General features: G+C 41.8%; 1 protein-coding gene across 1 annotated transcript in view; it reads right to left on the bottom strand.

Annotated features, from left to right (window-relative positions):
* LOC137094971 (rho GTPase-activating protein 35-like) overlaps positions 1-17,210 on the bottom strand; it is a 118,111-nt gene that overhangs the window by 53,821 nt on the left and 47,080 nt on the right. The window contains exon 2 of the mRNA XM_067461046.1: positions 13,116-17,013. Within this exon, the coding sequence (XP_067317147.1) occupies positions 13,116-16,808 (3,693 nt within the window). The 5' untranslated portion in view covers positions 16,809-17,013. The remainder of the gene's footprint in view (positions 1-13,115; positions 17,014-17,210) is intronic.

Here is a 17,210-nt window from a genome sequence, read left to right as displayed (position 1 = left end):
GGCTATGTGGCCACGTTGTGAGGTTCTCACAACCTCTGAGGATGCTTGCCATAGATGCAGGTGAAACGTCAGGAGAGAATGCTTCTAGAACATTTTATTTACCGTGTATAATCGAGTATAAGCCGACCCAAATATAAGCTGAGGCACCTAATTTTACTACAAAAAACTGGGGAAATGGATTGACTTGAGTATAAGCCGAGGGTGGGAAATGCAGCAGCTACTGGTAAATTTCAAAATAAAATTAGATACCAATAAAATTGCATTGAGGCATCATTAGGTAGAATGTTTTTGAATATTTACATAAAACTGCAATTCAACATAAGACTGTCCAACTCTGATTCAACCATTATTCTAACCTTCTTCAATGTAAACATGCCTACGTATCCTTCCAATAATAATAAATAGAATAAAATAATAATAGTAATAATAATAATAATAGAGTAAAATAATGAAATGTAATAGTAACAGTAATAATAGAGTAAAAAATGTAATAATAACAATGATAGAGTAAAATAATAAATGTAACAATAACAATAATAGAGTAAAATAATAAATGCAATAACAACAATAAAGTAAAAAAAAAACAAGAAGAAAGAAAAATAATAAATAACCTTGACTCGCGTATAAGCCGAGGGAGACTTTTTCAGCCTAAAAATAGGACTGAAAAACTAGGCTTATACTCGAGTATATACAGTATTTATTTATTTACAGTATTTATATGCCGCCTTTCTCACCCCTGGGGGGACTCAAAGAGGTTTACACATAAATAATGACAAGATTCAATGCCTTACATTGGGCACCGATACGATGCCAATACAAAAAATTACAATAGTAAAACCACAATTAAACATAAATCACAATTAAAACAATACATCAACAAGCATTAAAACAATAAAACAGTCTCGTCAGTTGAATCGCCGTTCCAGTCAATGTCCCTCTAAAATGCTACATACATCTACTGTCCGAAGGCCTGATCTCAAAACCCTGATTTTAATTTTTTTCTAAAAGCCAGGAGGCCATGTGGTCCGAAAAACCTACAGCAACCGGTGATTCCAGCCACGAAAGCCTTTGACAATACAATACAGAGCATCTTCATCATTTTTTGAAGGAGCTCCCAAATACTTAATGAAGGCACCCAAAAGATCCTGCAAAGCAAAGGTTAATGTCCCTCACAGTAAGATGGTAGGGAAACAGCAACAATCATAAATACTTGTAGGTACTGCCAGAAATCTGACATAAAGGTACAAAACAAAATACATCTAATTCCTTTGCAGAGCAGTTCATATTCTCTATCATCTCTTTCGGTGTGAATTACACACATTGTAAAATGTGTTGCCATAAAAATAGGGAAAAGCTCTGATACTGAGGTGCCCTTCTGGCTCCCAATATGAAATTGAGTGTTTTAAAAGCAACATGAAAAATGTATTGTCGAAGGCTTTCATGGCCGGAATTACTGGGTAGTTGTGAGTTTTCAGGGCAGTAAGGCCATATTCCAGAAGCATTCTCTCCTGACATTTTGCCTGCATCTATGGCAGGCATCCTCAGAGGTTGTGAGATCTGTTGGGAACTAGAAAAATAGGGTTTACATATCTGTGGAATAATGTCCAGGGTGGGAGAAAAAACTTATCTGTTGGAGGTAGGTGTGAATGTAGCAATTGACCAATATAATAATAATAATAATAATAATAATAATAATAATAATGATAATCATCATCATCATCATCATCATCTTTATTTGTACCCCGCCACCATCTCCCCGATGGGGACTCGGTGCGGCTTACGTGAGGCCAAGCCCAAAACAACAATTACATAAAATAAAACCGAAAATGCAAATAATGAACAATAATAACGCAATTACATAAAACAAATGAAAACATAGCAATATAAGATTACAATAAGCACAATCACAATAACACGGGCAAGCTACATGTAATGGATAAAAGAAAAGCTGATTAAAAGCAGATTAAAAACTCAGATGAGATAAAACAGAGACAGATTGATTAGTGCTAACTTGATTAGCACTGAATGGCCTAGCAATTTTTAAGGTCTGGCTTCTTACTGCCTGAGGGAATCCTTTGTTGGGAGGTGATTAGCTGGCTCTGATTGTTTCTTGTTTGGAATTCCCCTGTTTTGGGGCATTGTTCTTTATTTACTGTTATGGGAAGCTAATCAGGTGTGAATGTTGCAATTGGCCACCTTGAGTTCTTTCTCCCACCCTGGACTTTCCACAGATATATAAACCCCACTTTCCTAGTTTCCAACAGACCTCACAATCTCTGAGGATGCCTGCCATAGATGCAGGCAAAACGTCAGGAGAGAATGCTTCTGGTACATGGCCATACTGTCCGGAAAACTCACAGCAATCCAACATGAAAAATAATAGAAGGGAAAAGAATCACAGAGATGGAATGTAATCTTAGACTGATCTTTCCTTTCACATGATACAAAACCTAGAAAAGGAGCAGAAGCTTAGGATGCCCATATGCTGATGCTTTCCAGCTAAACTGGAGGCACAGGAAAAGAGTAAAGGCACACGAGAAGAGAAACTAGAGGTATTTCAATACTCTGCAGAGCAATTCACACAATGAGGTTTACGAGGTGTCATGTGTTCTAAGTGCAACGGGGAACTATATTCCAGGTTAACTGTACCGTTTTAAATTATGAAATAATTGTGTAAGGCCAGATGGGCATGTAAGGCCATAAAACGTAACAGCTTGAACAATATTTATAAGCCAACGAAGACACTACTACACAGCTGGGGGGGGGGGGGGGGCACGGGACTTGCTACCAACTGGAGAGGCACATAAGAAATGGTCTGCTATACCTGATGTCTGACAACCTGCAGAATTTCTGACCTGGGAACCAAGCCTGATAATGAAGGGACTGTGCGCCTCTGATTTTGCCAATTTATTTGTTAATCTATGCTGGCTACCAAGGAAATATATCCTTCATATGAAGTCTGCAGTGAACTCAAGCCAACCAATGACCAAGGGATGAAGCAGGTTTGAGAAAAATAATCACCTCACCTCTGAGGATGCTTGCCATAGATGCAGGCAAAACGTCAGGAGAAATGCCTCTAGAACATGGCCATATAGCCCAAAAAAACCCACAAGAACTTAAAAAAAATAATGATTTTTTTAAAGAAAAAAAAATAAATTTTGACCTGGATTTTGAAATATTTAGATTCAATTTCAAAATTTCCTTGAAGCATTCAGTAAAAAGAAAAATAATCCAGGTAAAAGATATAATCATCAAAACTAGTTATACAACTTATATTCTAGGAATACTATATATACCTTTGTGTCGGGCAATTCTGCCATGATTTTGGCACATGGGGAGTGCAAATGACAATGTGAGGTCAGATTTTGGTCATTTCTGATCTCAAAAATATACCATATATACTCAAGTATAAGCCGAGTTTTTCTTCCCTTTTTAAGGCTGAAAAAGCCCCACTCGACTTATACTATAACAACAACAACAACAACACTTTATTTGTACCCCACCACCATCTCCCCAAGGGACTCGGTGTGGCTTACATGAAGCCGAGCCCGAATACAACAATACAAGCAATAACAACAACAGTACAAGCAATTAAAATAGAAACATAGACAATAAAATATACAAGATTATCAATGTTATCAATAAGACTCAAGTCAAAGTTGTTTATTATTTTATTCTGTTACTACTACTACTACTACTACTACTATTATTATATAAAATTTATTATTTTACTCTATTTATTATTTTTTATTAAATATATTATTTTACTCTATTTAGTGATTCACTGGAACTTATGTCACAAGGACCACCTGCCAGCAGCAAAGAATTGGTGAGACCATAAACCCACAAAGGTCATGGAAAATGAACATGCAAAAATACTGTGGGACTTTCAAATCCAGACTGACAAAGTTTTGGAACACAACACACCAGATATCACAATTGTGTAAAAGAAAAAAATCTGGATTATTGATCTCGCCGTACCAGGTGACAGACGCATTGAGGAAAAACAACAGGAGAAAATCAGCCGCTATCAAGACCTCAACAGGAGAAAATCAGCCGCTATCAAGACCTCAAATCGAACTGCAAAGGCTCTGGCATCAACCAGTACAGGTGGTCCCAGTGGTCACTGCACACTGGGTGCCGTGCCAAAAGATCTCAGTCGGCATTTGGAAACAATAAACATGGACAAAATCACGATCAGTCAACTGCAAAAGGCCACCTGACTTAGATCTGCACGCATCATTTGAAAATACATCACACAGTCTTAGATGCTTGGGAAGTGTTCGACTTGTGATTTTGTGATACAAAATTCAGCATATAGATCTCGTTTGCTGTGACATACTGTGCTTTTGTGTCAATAATAATAATAAACTTTAGTTATATACCGCTCTTATCTCCCTGAGGGGGACTCAAGCAACATCACCAAAACATAAAGAGTAAACAGCATAACAAAATTAAAAAAACAACATAAGCATAAAATTATTACAATTACACACACGTATATATAAAAATAATCCTGCCTGTTCAGAGTAATTAAAAGGCCAGGGCGGGCTGAGGCTAGTGCAAACTCAAAATATGAGGGGACTGGGAATTAAGTACAGTGCTATAACAGGCTAACAGCAATAGCAGGTACGGGTGTGTGGCTGCTCATTTCCAGGGGCTATTAGAGGGATGCCCGGGGTAATAGGTAGGAAGTATAAGGCCATATTACATTTATGATTTTACTCTATTGTTGTTGTTGTTATTACATGTATTATTTTACTCTTTTTATTATTACATTTATTATTATTACTAGCTGTACCCACCACGTGTTGCTGTGGCCAGCCTTCCCTCCTTCTTTTTCTCCTTCTTTCTTTCTCTCCTTCCTTCCCTTTTTCTCTTTCTTTCTCTTCCTCTTCCCTTCCTTTCCCCCTTTTCTTTCCCTTCCCCTTTCTCCTATTTCTTCCTTCTTTACAGTCCAAGAATAGTCTTGGACTGCAACTTTCAGCAGTCCTCCTGATTGATCTACCTACCTATCTATCTATCTTTATCTAATCTATCTATATAGATGATTGCTGGGAGTTGTAGTCCAGAAATAGGAAATTGGAAATATGCAGAGATTGGGATGCTCTCAAAGAAATCCAAGGAGAAGAAAGCTTGCAGCTTGGAAGCAGTGCATTTGGATCATCCTCCTCTTCTAAAGGGCCTGGTCTAGGTGATGCTGGGAGCTGGAGTCCAGAAGAGAGTGTGGATATGCTATTGGGTATTTTGTCTGCCAGGGCAAGTCATTTTTGTGCATGCGCTGTAGTGTCTTTTTGGTTTTTTGGCTTTTTAAGTCCCTTCTGCTGTGTTTTCAGTGTTTTATGAGTGATGATTACTGATAGGTATTTTGTGTCCAAATTTGGTGTCAATTCGTCCAGGGGTTTTTGAGTTCTGTTAATCCCACAAACAAACATTACATTTTTATTTATATAGATTTTACTGTCTTTATTATTATTGGAAGGATATGTAAGCACATTTACATTGAAGGTTAGAATAATGGTTTAATCAGAGATGGACAGACATCTTAAATTACAGTTTTATGAAAATATTCAAAAACATTTAACCTACTGGTGCCACAATTAATGTAATTTTATTGGTATTGGCTTAGACTCGTGTATATACGGTATGTTAACTGCGGTTTGAGGAGATGGGTGGTAGCTTTATTAGGCCTATTGTGCAAGAGATGCACCTGAAGTGCATATACACACTCTACCTCTTACAGCTCTGCCTCTCTCCAAGTGGAAAGATAGAGAATTTTGGGGGAGGTGGGATAGACTTCAACAACAAGGAATCTGGCCCTAAATGCAAGGGCTTCCAGCTTTTGATGAACTGGAAATTAATGGGAAAGCAATTCAAACTAATTGCTCAGTGATTACCTGCCTTCCAAGGAAAATGCATCCCTGAATAACTAGAGGTGGCATCAAACGATCGTGTGCCTCCACGAAAAAGAGAGCAAATGTAGGAATCACAAGTGCTCATTACTACCATTGTAAATTGTGATTCAACCAATTAAGGTTAAGCTCTTAAATCAAATCAATCTGGGAATTGAGCAATCCCTCTTTCTTCCTGCAGTTTGCTCACCTCTCTGGATATAAATAGAATATCAAGCAGTTTGATTAGAATAATATATTTCTAGGGCGCCATGAGTCGCCCTAATGGGCTGAGAATGGCGGTTAATAAGTGCATCAAATAAATAAATAAATATTTCTAATGAATCCAGGTTACATTCCAATTTGAAAAAAAAGGCAAATCCCTAATTCTGCAACCCACACCCCCATGAGCGTTGCTGGGGAATAGAGATAGGAGGTGACTAAACTATATTCGTTCTATTAGAGGCATTCTCTCCTGACTTTAGAACATGGCCATATAGCCCAAAAAAACCTACAACAACCTAGGTTTTTGGCTCTTCTCAGGAAGCCATGCCTTTCCAAAAGGTTGTGTGTCCAAAACACACAACCAGGCTGCTTCTGAGCATGGAGGCCGAAAAGGCGAAGCACAGCACTGGTGACAACGAAAGCAGTGCATGGCTTTTACTTGAAGGATTCGTAAAGAGAGTTTACCTGTTGAAATGTCAAGAGCTCCAAAGGCTATTAATTCTGGTCTTTGTTTAAGGGATGTGTTACTTTGAAAAATGAGATGCCGCCAAGTATTCCCATGCCACTCCACTTTTGATTCCGTAACAGTACAACTCTTCACCTAATTTGCCTTTTTTCACTCTGAACAGGGAAGTATTTGAGATGCACTCCCAGGACTTCCGAGCGAGCGAGAGAAAGAGAGGGACGTCAACAAAAGCTAACTGTTCTTGCATCAGCTTTAAGCTTTAATAATTTTTTACCAGCAGTTAACTTGTGCTCCCTTTGCTGATTCTGAAGCAGGTTAGCACCATCCTTGCCTCCTGGGCCATAAGGATTTCCCCTGCCTTCAACACATCCCATTATTATTATTATTATTATTAATAATAATAATAATAATAATAATAATGATAACTTTATTTATACCCCGCTACCATCTCCCCAAGGGACTCGGAATGGCTTACATGAGGCCAAGCCCAACAACCCATCAATAAAACAAGAAAGCAATAAACAAAAACAATACAATTAGTGTAAATCACATATAAACCATTAGTATAAATCACAAAAAGAATTTCTGTCCTGTTATTCTGACAAGCTAGAATTCCTACAAACAACATTTTGGGAAAATAGTCAAAAGCTTAAATAGTTCACTCTCCTCTCCCCAAACGTTGAAATCTACCAACTTCCCTTCAACGGCCATTCAAGCAAGTGCCACGATACAGAAGCGGCACACACAGGTTTCATTGTCCTCCACTGGAAAGGAAGAGTTAATGATATGTATTATCAAAGGCTTTCATGGCTGGAATCACTAGCTTGTTGTGTGTTTTCCAGGCTGTATGGCTATGTTCCAGAAGCATTCTCTCCTGACGTTTCGCCTGAATCTATGGCAGGCATCCTCAGAGGTTGTGAGGTCTGTTGGAAACTAGGAAAATAGGATTTATATATCTGTGGAATAATGTCCGGGGTGGGAGAAAGAAATCTTGTATGTTGGAGGTAGGTGTGAATGTAGCAATTGGCCACCTTGATTAGCATTGAATGGCCTAGCAGTTTTTAAGATCTGGCTTCTTACTGCCTGGGAGAATCCTTTGTTGGGAGGTGATTATTATTTATTTATTTATTTATTTATTTTATTTACAGTACTTGTAGCCAGCCTTTCTCAATCATAAAACTACTCAAGGAGATAGCAATTCGATGCCAGCATTCATAAAAATACAATTAGAACATACAACATAATATTATAAAACCATATAAAACCATTAAAAACATATTATCACCAGTATCGTCCTGTTAAACTCATTGTCCGGTAGCATTGTCTAACTGTTTCATGTTCATTCTTCGTAGTTCATAATTATTTATTGCGCTGTATTTCTAAACGCTTGCATAAAGAGCCAACTTTTTACTCTTTTTTGGAAATTTGGGGGGGGGGGGTCTAATATACCCTAGGGAGTTTGTTCCACAGCCAAGGGGAGAAGACCCTGTCTCCCGTCCCCACCAGGCGTGCCTGCACAGAAGGTGGGATCGAGAGCAGGGCCTCCCCAGATGATCTTAAGTTCCTAGATGCTTCATAAGGAGAGATGCGTTCGGATGGGTAAGCTCACCATAACAGTAAATAAAGAACAATACCCCAAAAAGGGGAAATTCCAGACAAGAAACAATCGGAGCCAGCTAATCACCTTGGTTTGGAGGCACTGGAGTAGTACCTTTCCCCCCTTGCTTTCTGCTTTGGGTGCACATGCTCTTTCTCACTTCCCAGGAAAGGAAGAGGGATTAACCTGGAGATATCCTACCCTGGGCTTCCTTTAAAAAGCCCTCTCTTCTCTCTTGGTTTGGAAGAACTGGACCAGTGCCTCCCCTCCTCTTGCTTTCTGCTTTGGGTTTAATGCTTAATTAAGGCTGTTTTTACTCTAGAGCTGCAGAGTAAAAACAGGTGCATGTACTCTCTCCCTGGAGCAGGCAGTTTCCCAGGGCATTTTAAGGAGGCTCCCACTTCCCAGGGAAGGAATGACTTGGAGGTATCCTACCCTAGGTTTCCTTTAAAAAGCCCTCTCTTCTCTCTTGGTTTGGAGGCACTAGAGCAGTGCCTCCCCTCCCCCTCCTTTTTGCTTCAGGTTTAATGCTTCATTAAAGCTGTTTTTACTGTAGAGGAGACAGGAGCTGCAGGTGCACATGCTCTTTCCCTGCAGCAGGCAGTTTTCCAGGGCATTTTAAGGAGACTCCCACTTCCCAGGGAAGGAAGAGGGACTTTTTAAAGGAAGCCTAGGGTAGGATATCTCCAGGTTGATCCCTCTTCCCTGTAACAAAGGATTGCCCCAGGCAGTAAGAAGCCAGACCTTAAAAACTGCTAGGCCATTCAATGCTAATCAAGGTGGACAATTGCAACATTCATACCTACCTCAAACAGACAAGAGTTCTTTCTCCCACCGTGGATATTCCACAGATATATAAACCCTAGTTTCCAACAGACCTCACAACTTCTGAGAATTCCTGCCATAGATGCAGACGAAACGTCAGGAGAGAATGCTTCTGGAACATGGCCTTACTGCCCTGAAAACTCACAACTACCCAGTGATTACGGCCATGAAAACCTTCGACAATACATTTTTCATTTTGCTTTTAAAACACCAAATTTCATATGTGGAACCAGAAGGGCACCTCAATATCAGAATTTTTCCCTATTTTTATGGCATCACATTTTACAATGTGTGTAAGGTAAAGGTAGTCCCCTGACATTAAGTCCAGTCATGTCTGACTCTGGGGTGTGGTGCTCATCTCCATTTCTAAGCCGAAGAGCCAGCGTTGTCCGTAGACACCTCCAAGGTCATGTGGCTGGCATGACTGCATGGAGCGCCATTACCTTCCCACCGGAGCGGTACCTATTGATCTACTCACATTTGCATGTTTTCGAACTGCTAGGTTGGCAGAAGCTAGGGCTGACAGCGGAAGCTCACGTCGCTCCCCGGAATCGAACCTGTGACCTTTCGATCAACAACCTCAGGAGCTCAGTGCTTTAACCCACTGCGCCACAGGGGGCTTCTGATGTGTGTAGCTCAATGTGTGTAGTTCACACCAAAAGAGATGATAGAGAATATTCCTTTGCTCTGCAAAGGAATTCAATGTATTTTGTTTTATATCTTTATGTCAGATTTCTGGCAGTACCTACAAACGCTTGTTGCATTTTCCCTACCACCTTACCCGGGAGGGACATTAACCTTTGCTTTGCAGAATCTTCTGGGTGCCTTCATTAAGTATTTGGGGACCTTAAAAACTGCTAGGCCATTCAATGCTAATCAAGATGGCCAATTGCAACATTCACACCAACCTCAAACAGACAAGAGTTATTTCTCCCACCCTCGAAATTCTACAGATATATAAACCCCATTTTCCTAGTTTCCAACAGACCTCACAACCTCTGAGGATGCCTGCCATAAATGGAGGCAAAACGTCAGGAGAGAATGATTCTGGAACATGGCCATAGAGCCCGGAAAGCACATAACAACCCAGTTAATGATATTCACACACTTTCTCATCCAGAGATGTTTTCCCGCTGGGTGATCCAAGAAGTCATTGTGTGATTCAGGACTGAGCATGATTTTCTAAAAATAGGCTCCCAACTTTTCCTATTCGCAACGTCCACTGTAAAAGCCGCAACAGAATTCTGAAGCAAAATAACAGAACCTTCTCTCTTTTTTTTCCCACTTCTGAAAAATCTACACGATTATTCAAAGCTTCCTCAGAAAGAGTTTGACCAGACCATTCGGCCTTTGTTTGTGTCCCCCCCCTCCCCGCTCTTCCAGGAACAGGCCTCTAATGCCAATGAAGAGAAGAAGTCTACCCTGCTGGCAAAGGGACAGCTGCCGCAAGTATGAAATCACCACTGTTTTGCAAAGCAGTCACGACATTGTTTCAAGAGACAAAAGTCTTTGCATGAAAGAAACGAACCTACTTCTGTTCAGTAGCCTTTTGTGCTGCAATGGGAAAAGCCCTCGACAAAAGGCCCAGGTTAAGAAAATAACTCCGCTGAGAGCAAAGTTTGAGAAGATAGGACTATTAAAACTCATGGGGGGAAGAAATAGGTCTCTCTACACATACAAGCGAAGGTTGATTGACTTCCCTGCCTATTTTAGATGGGACACTGCAAGTCATTACCTCTCGGAATAATTACGTTTATAAATAACGAGTTTAAATACAAGGCTCGCCCTGCATTCCAGACAACTGTCCTTCAAAATTAATCAATCCTTAAGGGACCAACTGCTCCTTGTTCAGAGTGTTTCCAGAAGCCAGGCTCGACGCAAAGATACTTAACAAGAGATGTAATTTAAAATCTTTCACTGAAATATATTTTTCCATAATGATTATTAAGCAGGCATCTCAAATCTTGATCAGAGGAGATAATTAGCAGCAATCATCTCAAAATATGGCAACAGGAACAGGGCTAATATGTCATGCTCACCAGGGAATGATAACCTGCTGGCAGTTTTGTACGATGATCATCTAGAGGCTGCACAAGTGGGAAAACGATGATAACAATCTATTTCTCACTAAAACTTGGCTAAAATGGCAACCACTGAACCAGAATCATGTCTAAAGTAAAGGTAAAGGGTTCCCCTGACATTAAGTCTAGTCGTATCCGACTCAGGGGGGTGGGGCTCATCTCCATTTCTAAGCCAAAGAGCTGGCGTTGTCCATAGACATCTCCAAAGTCATGTGGCCAGTATGACTGCATGGAGCATTACCTTCCCACAAAAGTGATACCTATTGATCTACTCACATTTGCATGTTTTTCAAACTGCTAGGTTGGCAGGAGCTGGGGCTAACAGCAGGAGCTCATCCCGCTCCACGGATCATGTGGCCAGTATGACTGCATGGAGCGTTACCTTCCCACAAAAATGATACCTATTGGTCTACTCACACTTGCATGTTTTTCAAACTGCTAGGTTGGCAGAAGCTGGGGCTAACAGCAGGAGCTCGTCCCGCTCCATGGATCATGTGGCCAGTATGACTGAATGGAGCATTACCTTCCCACAGAAGTGGTACCTGCCAACCTAGCAGTTTGAAAAACATGCAGATGTGAGTAGATCAATATCTACTCACATCTGCATGTTTTTCAAACTGCTAGGTTGGCAGAATCTAGGGCTAACAGCAGGAGCTCATCCCGCTCCACGGATTTGAACTGCCGACCTTTCCGTTAGCAAGTTCAGCAGCTCAATGGTTTAACCCGCTGTGCCACCATAATAATAATAATAATAATAATAACAACAATAAAACTTTATTTATATACCGCTCCATCTCCCTGAAGGGACTCAGAGCGGTTCCCAAGTAATATCACAAAACATACAGAGTAAAAACAACATATGTATATTTCCTATTTATAGTTTTCATGAAATGTATTGGGCAAACAAGTGTTTTTATTGGAGATTCAAATATTGCAAATATTGTTGCAATACATGGGAGTTTTCTTAATTGACACCCATCTCTACTCTGTCGCTCAGTTTCCAAAGCAATAATAATAATAATAATAATAATAATAATAATAATAATAATAATAATTACAACCCGCAATGGTCGTAGAAAATGAAAATGCAAAAATACTGTGGGACTTTCGAATCCAGACTGACAAAGTTTTGGAACACAATACGCCAGACATCACGATTGTGGAAAAGAAAAAAGTCTGGATTATTGATGTCGCCATACTGGGTGACAGACGCATTGAGGAAAAACAACAGGAAAAACTCAGCCGCTATCAAGACTTCAAAATCGAACTGCAAAGGCTCTGGCATCAACCAGTACAGGTGGTCCCAGTGGTCACTGGCGCACTGGGTGCCATGCCAAAAGATCTCAGCCGGCCTTTGGAAACAGTAAACATCGACAAAATCACGATCTGTCAACTGCAAAAGGCTACATTCGAAAATACATCACACAGTCCTAGACGCTTGGGAAGTGTTCGACTTGTGATTTTGTGATACGAAATCCAGCATCGAGATCTCGTTCTGCTGTGACATACTGTGCTTTTGTGTCAATAATAATAATAATAATAATAATAATAATAATAATAATAATCTTTATTTATACCCTGCCACCATCTCCCCAAAGGGGACTCGGGGAAGCCTGAAAAAACAATACAGCAAAATAAAATGAAAAAGTGCATCACAATAAAATACATAATGTAACAGGATAAAATAAACAGTGCAAAATAACATAATGAAAAGTCGAACACGATGGGCGGGCTAAATGCGCAAGATAAAATAATAAAACCCTGGATGAGATAGAAGTGGAAAAAATGTATTTGTGAGGGAGGAGCCCAAAAAGGACAAACAGTGGGGTTAGGCCTTCATTAAGGATGGAGGAAAGTGTCGTCATCATGAGGACGACACTGTAGATGGAACAGACAGAAATGGGAGATATGGTCATTCTCCAAAGGCACATTGGAAGAGCCAAGTTTTTAATATTAACTGGAATTAATGAGTTAAGAGGCTGTCAAACTATAGAAATTAACTCGCCTTTAAAAAACAATCAGTACGTTACCTTAGTTGTTCTCCTCAAGCTTCGGAGGATGTTCCTTTTCCTGGGGTCTTCATCGGTAGTCTCATATGGAATGACAGCATTATCTCCCTTATAACCTTGGGAGGTCTGGTCTTCCTCCTTCTTCCTGATGGGGCCCAATTCATCATCGCTTCCTACGCTGAAACTGGTCCTGAAACTGGCAAATCTCCCGAGCTTCGTACATCTTGTCCGATACAGCACTGGTTTACTAATGATAGACACCTTGCGGCCACGTTCTAAGGAGCTCGTGTCCATTTCGCTGTCTGACCCGTTGCCGCTTCCGTTGGACTGGGTCTTGTTGATGTTCCGAATGGTGATGATTTTGCCTTGGGTGCTGTCGTGGGGCACTGAGTAGATATTTTCTTCCTCGTTCCTCGGTTTGACTACCGCATCCATGGGCTCTGCATAGTCGGAAGGGTCAAAGCCATCCGTTGGGGGCCAACTGCTGGATGACACGGACTTCCTCTGCCCGTCCCTATGCCCTTGTTCCAAATAAGAAAGATCCCCCTTGGTAATATCAAAATGGACCGGGGGCTTTGGTTTCACTGGTGGAGGTACTTTGTTGTTCAGCTTGCTTTCAAAAGTGCTCATAACAGAAAAGACGGAAAGACCATCGTTCCCCTCCAACTCCATGGAAAGTTTAGAAAGATCTTTGGACAAACTGGGCAATGAGGTGTCCTCTCGGAAAGGGCTGTAGGTCGGAGGCTCAATGTCTTCCTCCGAATCCTGAAGGTTCGAATTGCAGAGGGGGGAGCCGGCCCGAGGGGAATTGAACACTTCTTCCGTGGTGCTGCAGGCTTCCGCAGCGTTATCGTACATGTGGGTGGCTTCAATGATGTTTTTCCTCTCCATCACGTCCTTGAAGAACAGGTGGAAGATTTCTAGTTTATGTTGAGGTTGACTACAAGGGATAGTTGTGAACTTTCCTTCGATGTCCTGGGCGATATCCTCTCCCTCCGTCAACTGTTCCCTACTCAAATCGTTGTCCAGAACATCTAAGGAGCCATCTGTGAGTGCCACGATTTGAACAGGGATAATATCCTGCACTTCAGAAAGGAAGGCACGTAACATAGCCAGGGAGGCTTTACGCTTAGCTGAATAAAACAAAATGTAGCCATGGACTAGCCAGCTTTTCCTAATGCTAAAGGAGGAATGGTACGAAAGCAAGGAGAGTTCTATACGCCTCTTGTGTGGTCCTATGTGATATTCAAGTAACACAGAATTACTGCTCCCGCAATGGGAAGGCCTACAGGTTTGGGACTGAAGAATTGGGAGGATAATGTCATCCGCGTTGAAGGGATCTCCACACAACAAACACATGACTATCCGAAGATCAATATCAGCCATATCTTTAATGCTCGCTGTCGAGCTCATCAGGTTTAAGTTGCGCTTCGAGTCGAGCAGGCCTTTCAGAACCTGACTGATTTGCTTCTCGTTAATATTACGCCCATAGCCAATGCCAGCAGAAGCTGGGTCGAGGAAGACGCACTGCAGCTTGCTGGCAATCTGCTGCCCTTGCTGGATGAGGCTGTGCAGGGTTTCTCCACTCGTGTCTCCTCTCTTGTTCACCAGGATGAGGGTCAGAGGAAGGTGAACTAAGTGGTTGTCCCTTCGGCCAAGAGTGGACTCTCGGCTCTTTTCAATACTTTCAACAACATATGACAGAGATTCCTTGGAGTTATAAAGACAGAGGCAACCATGGGGCTGAAACGTTGGCGTCTGAAAAGAATTAACAGGAAGCCTGACATTACCTTCGATCGGTCTCAAGGAGAGCTCATACATCTTTCCATCTATCACATACTTGTCATCATTTGTGCAAAGAGCTCGGATCTCATTTGCTAACTCACGTGCAAGTCCATCTTTACCGAGAATGACTAAGTTGATTCTATCTATATTGGAGTCTGACAGTAAGTTTTTCTGATTGCGATCAGAAGGCCTTATAAACCTGGAACTTATCAAATGCTCAATTTTAGCATCTATGCAAGCTGGGCAGCTGGGGCAGGTTTCCTTTGTTGGGTGATACACAAAATGGATGTGCTTCAAAATCAGGGCATCTCGTTCGGCTTGCAGCTTTTGTAATGCTTTAAATCGTTGTTCTTCGCCCAAGACATCCTGGATGACGCCCATTTTCTCTTTACTGGGCTTGGCATCAAGCTCCAGTTCATAGAACAGTTCTGAGTATTCCAGAAGCAGCTCCTGAAACTCCTCCTTAGCCTTCTCTATAATCTGCTTTTGGTGTCTACCGTAAATATCCATGTAGACCGACTCTTCGAGCCACATATAAAAGTCCTCGTTCATGATGAAACTACGCGCCTCCTCCCAAGGTTTTCCTGGGGTTATGAAAGGGGAAGTCTCCAGATTCTCTTTGAAAGCCCTTCTCATTTCTGCCCTTTTCCTCTCATTCCTCAGTTTCTCAAGATGGGCCTCGTAGAGTTGCTGGGCAGGCAAGGTCTCCATCAGGTCGAAGGGAATGCGTTCGTTCTCCATGTTATCGATGTGGTTGGTGGCATCCCAGGGAGTCTCCTCAAGAACCACAAACCACTTTAAGAAGTCCGGCTTCGACTCCAACAGCTTCTCCACCTTGATGCAGCTCAAATGGTTTATATCATCCAAGTCTGGAATAAGGGCTTCAAAAGCGAGAGGCAAAGCAGCAAGATACATTTTCCTCCGGCGCTCTATATGTTCTTGTTTGAGGCGATGAATATGTTGCAGGAAGAGCTTCTTGGCTTTCGGCGTCCCTTCCAGATAGACGTAATCCTGGTACTCTGGAGAGGACTGCATCTTCCGCGAGACATTCAACCAAGTCTCATTGTGGTTTTTCACAATGCGGCTCACCAGCCACTCATACTTATCTTTCGCAGCCGCAATCTGCTGGCTTTGCTGCTTCAAAGCCTCAAAGTAAGGGATAATTTTAGTCTTGCCCCTGCTTTTGTCTATCAGCTGCACTAAAGTGCTGAAAGCCAAGTCCACGTTCACATTGGATCTGGCAGACGTCTCGACCACCTGGAGGTTCTTTTTGCTTAAGGCAAAAGTGTGTGCATCTCTAATGTACCGCTCCACCCCTTCGTCACACTTTGTCAGAACGATCACTGTGGGCTTTTTCGTTTTCGTGAGTTGATTGTACAGGTTTGAAACAAACTTGAGCTGATCATCAAAGTTCCTGTTCATGCCCCTGCTGACATCGATACAGAGAAGAAAGCCGTCTACCAACAGCTTCCCATCCGGCATCTGTTTCTGCTCGAAGTCCTGCTCCAGCCCGAGCTGATCAGTGCAAAAGTACATGAGCTTTTCTGCAGATGCAAGCTTGGTCGCAGCCGCCCTTTTGATATAGGGCTGGAGGGCTGTGCTGCGGTGAGGCTGGAAAGTCTGGTCATCAATAAATTCAGTCTGTTCCACAATGTGCATTTTACATTCCACACAGTCCTCCAGGGAACGCACCACTTCCCCCCAGTACAAGAAGTGGTCGTTGTTGACAACTCTTCCTCCAAAGTCACTGGTGCTGAGGACTGAAGTGTGGTCCAAGTGGAAGTCATCTGCCCTGGGCCGCACAAAGCGATTGCACAGGCACGATTTCCCAATGCCACACTGCCCTTTCTCTTTCTCCGTCCCAGACAATCCGACCACACTGATGTTGTAGGTGGGGATGCGGACATCTTGCTTCCTTGCCATCATCATCGTCCAAACATCCTGTTACCCTTGGCAGCTTCCCGGAGTATTAATGCCTGCTGAATTTCCATGCAATCGCAATAACGGGCAGGTGACTGCTAGCAATTCACATTAACGATGGGCAGGACAGCGGAGATGGCTCTTCCCATGTTGCGTGGACCGACAGCAGCTCAGTTGTCACTGATCTTCACAACTGGATAGACAGCATGTCTCCCTGGGGAAAAGTGGAGAATAGGAACAGGTTTAGGATATTTTTAATTACAGGAAAAGTGCAAGAGATCTTTCATTAAAACATACTACTACATGGCAAAGAGACACATAGGAATTTCAACTTGATTCAAAAGGAAAAGTATAACACACACACACACACAAAGGTTGTGCCCTGAAAACTCTTGGGTAAATGGGCTTATT

The sequence above is a fragment of the Anolis sagrei genome, chromosome X (genome assembly GCF_037176765.1).
Source record: "Anolis sagrei isolate rAnoSag1 chromosome X, rAnoSag1.mat, whole genome shotgun sequence".
NCBI lineage: Eukaryota > Metazoa > Chordata > Lepidosauria > Squamata > Dactyloidae > Anolis > Anolis sagrei.
This window is presented reverse-complemented; position numbering and strand designations above follow the sequence as displayed.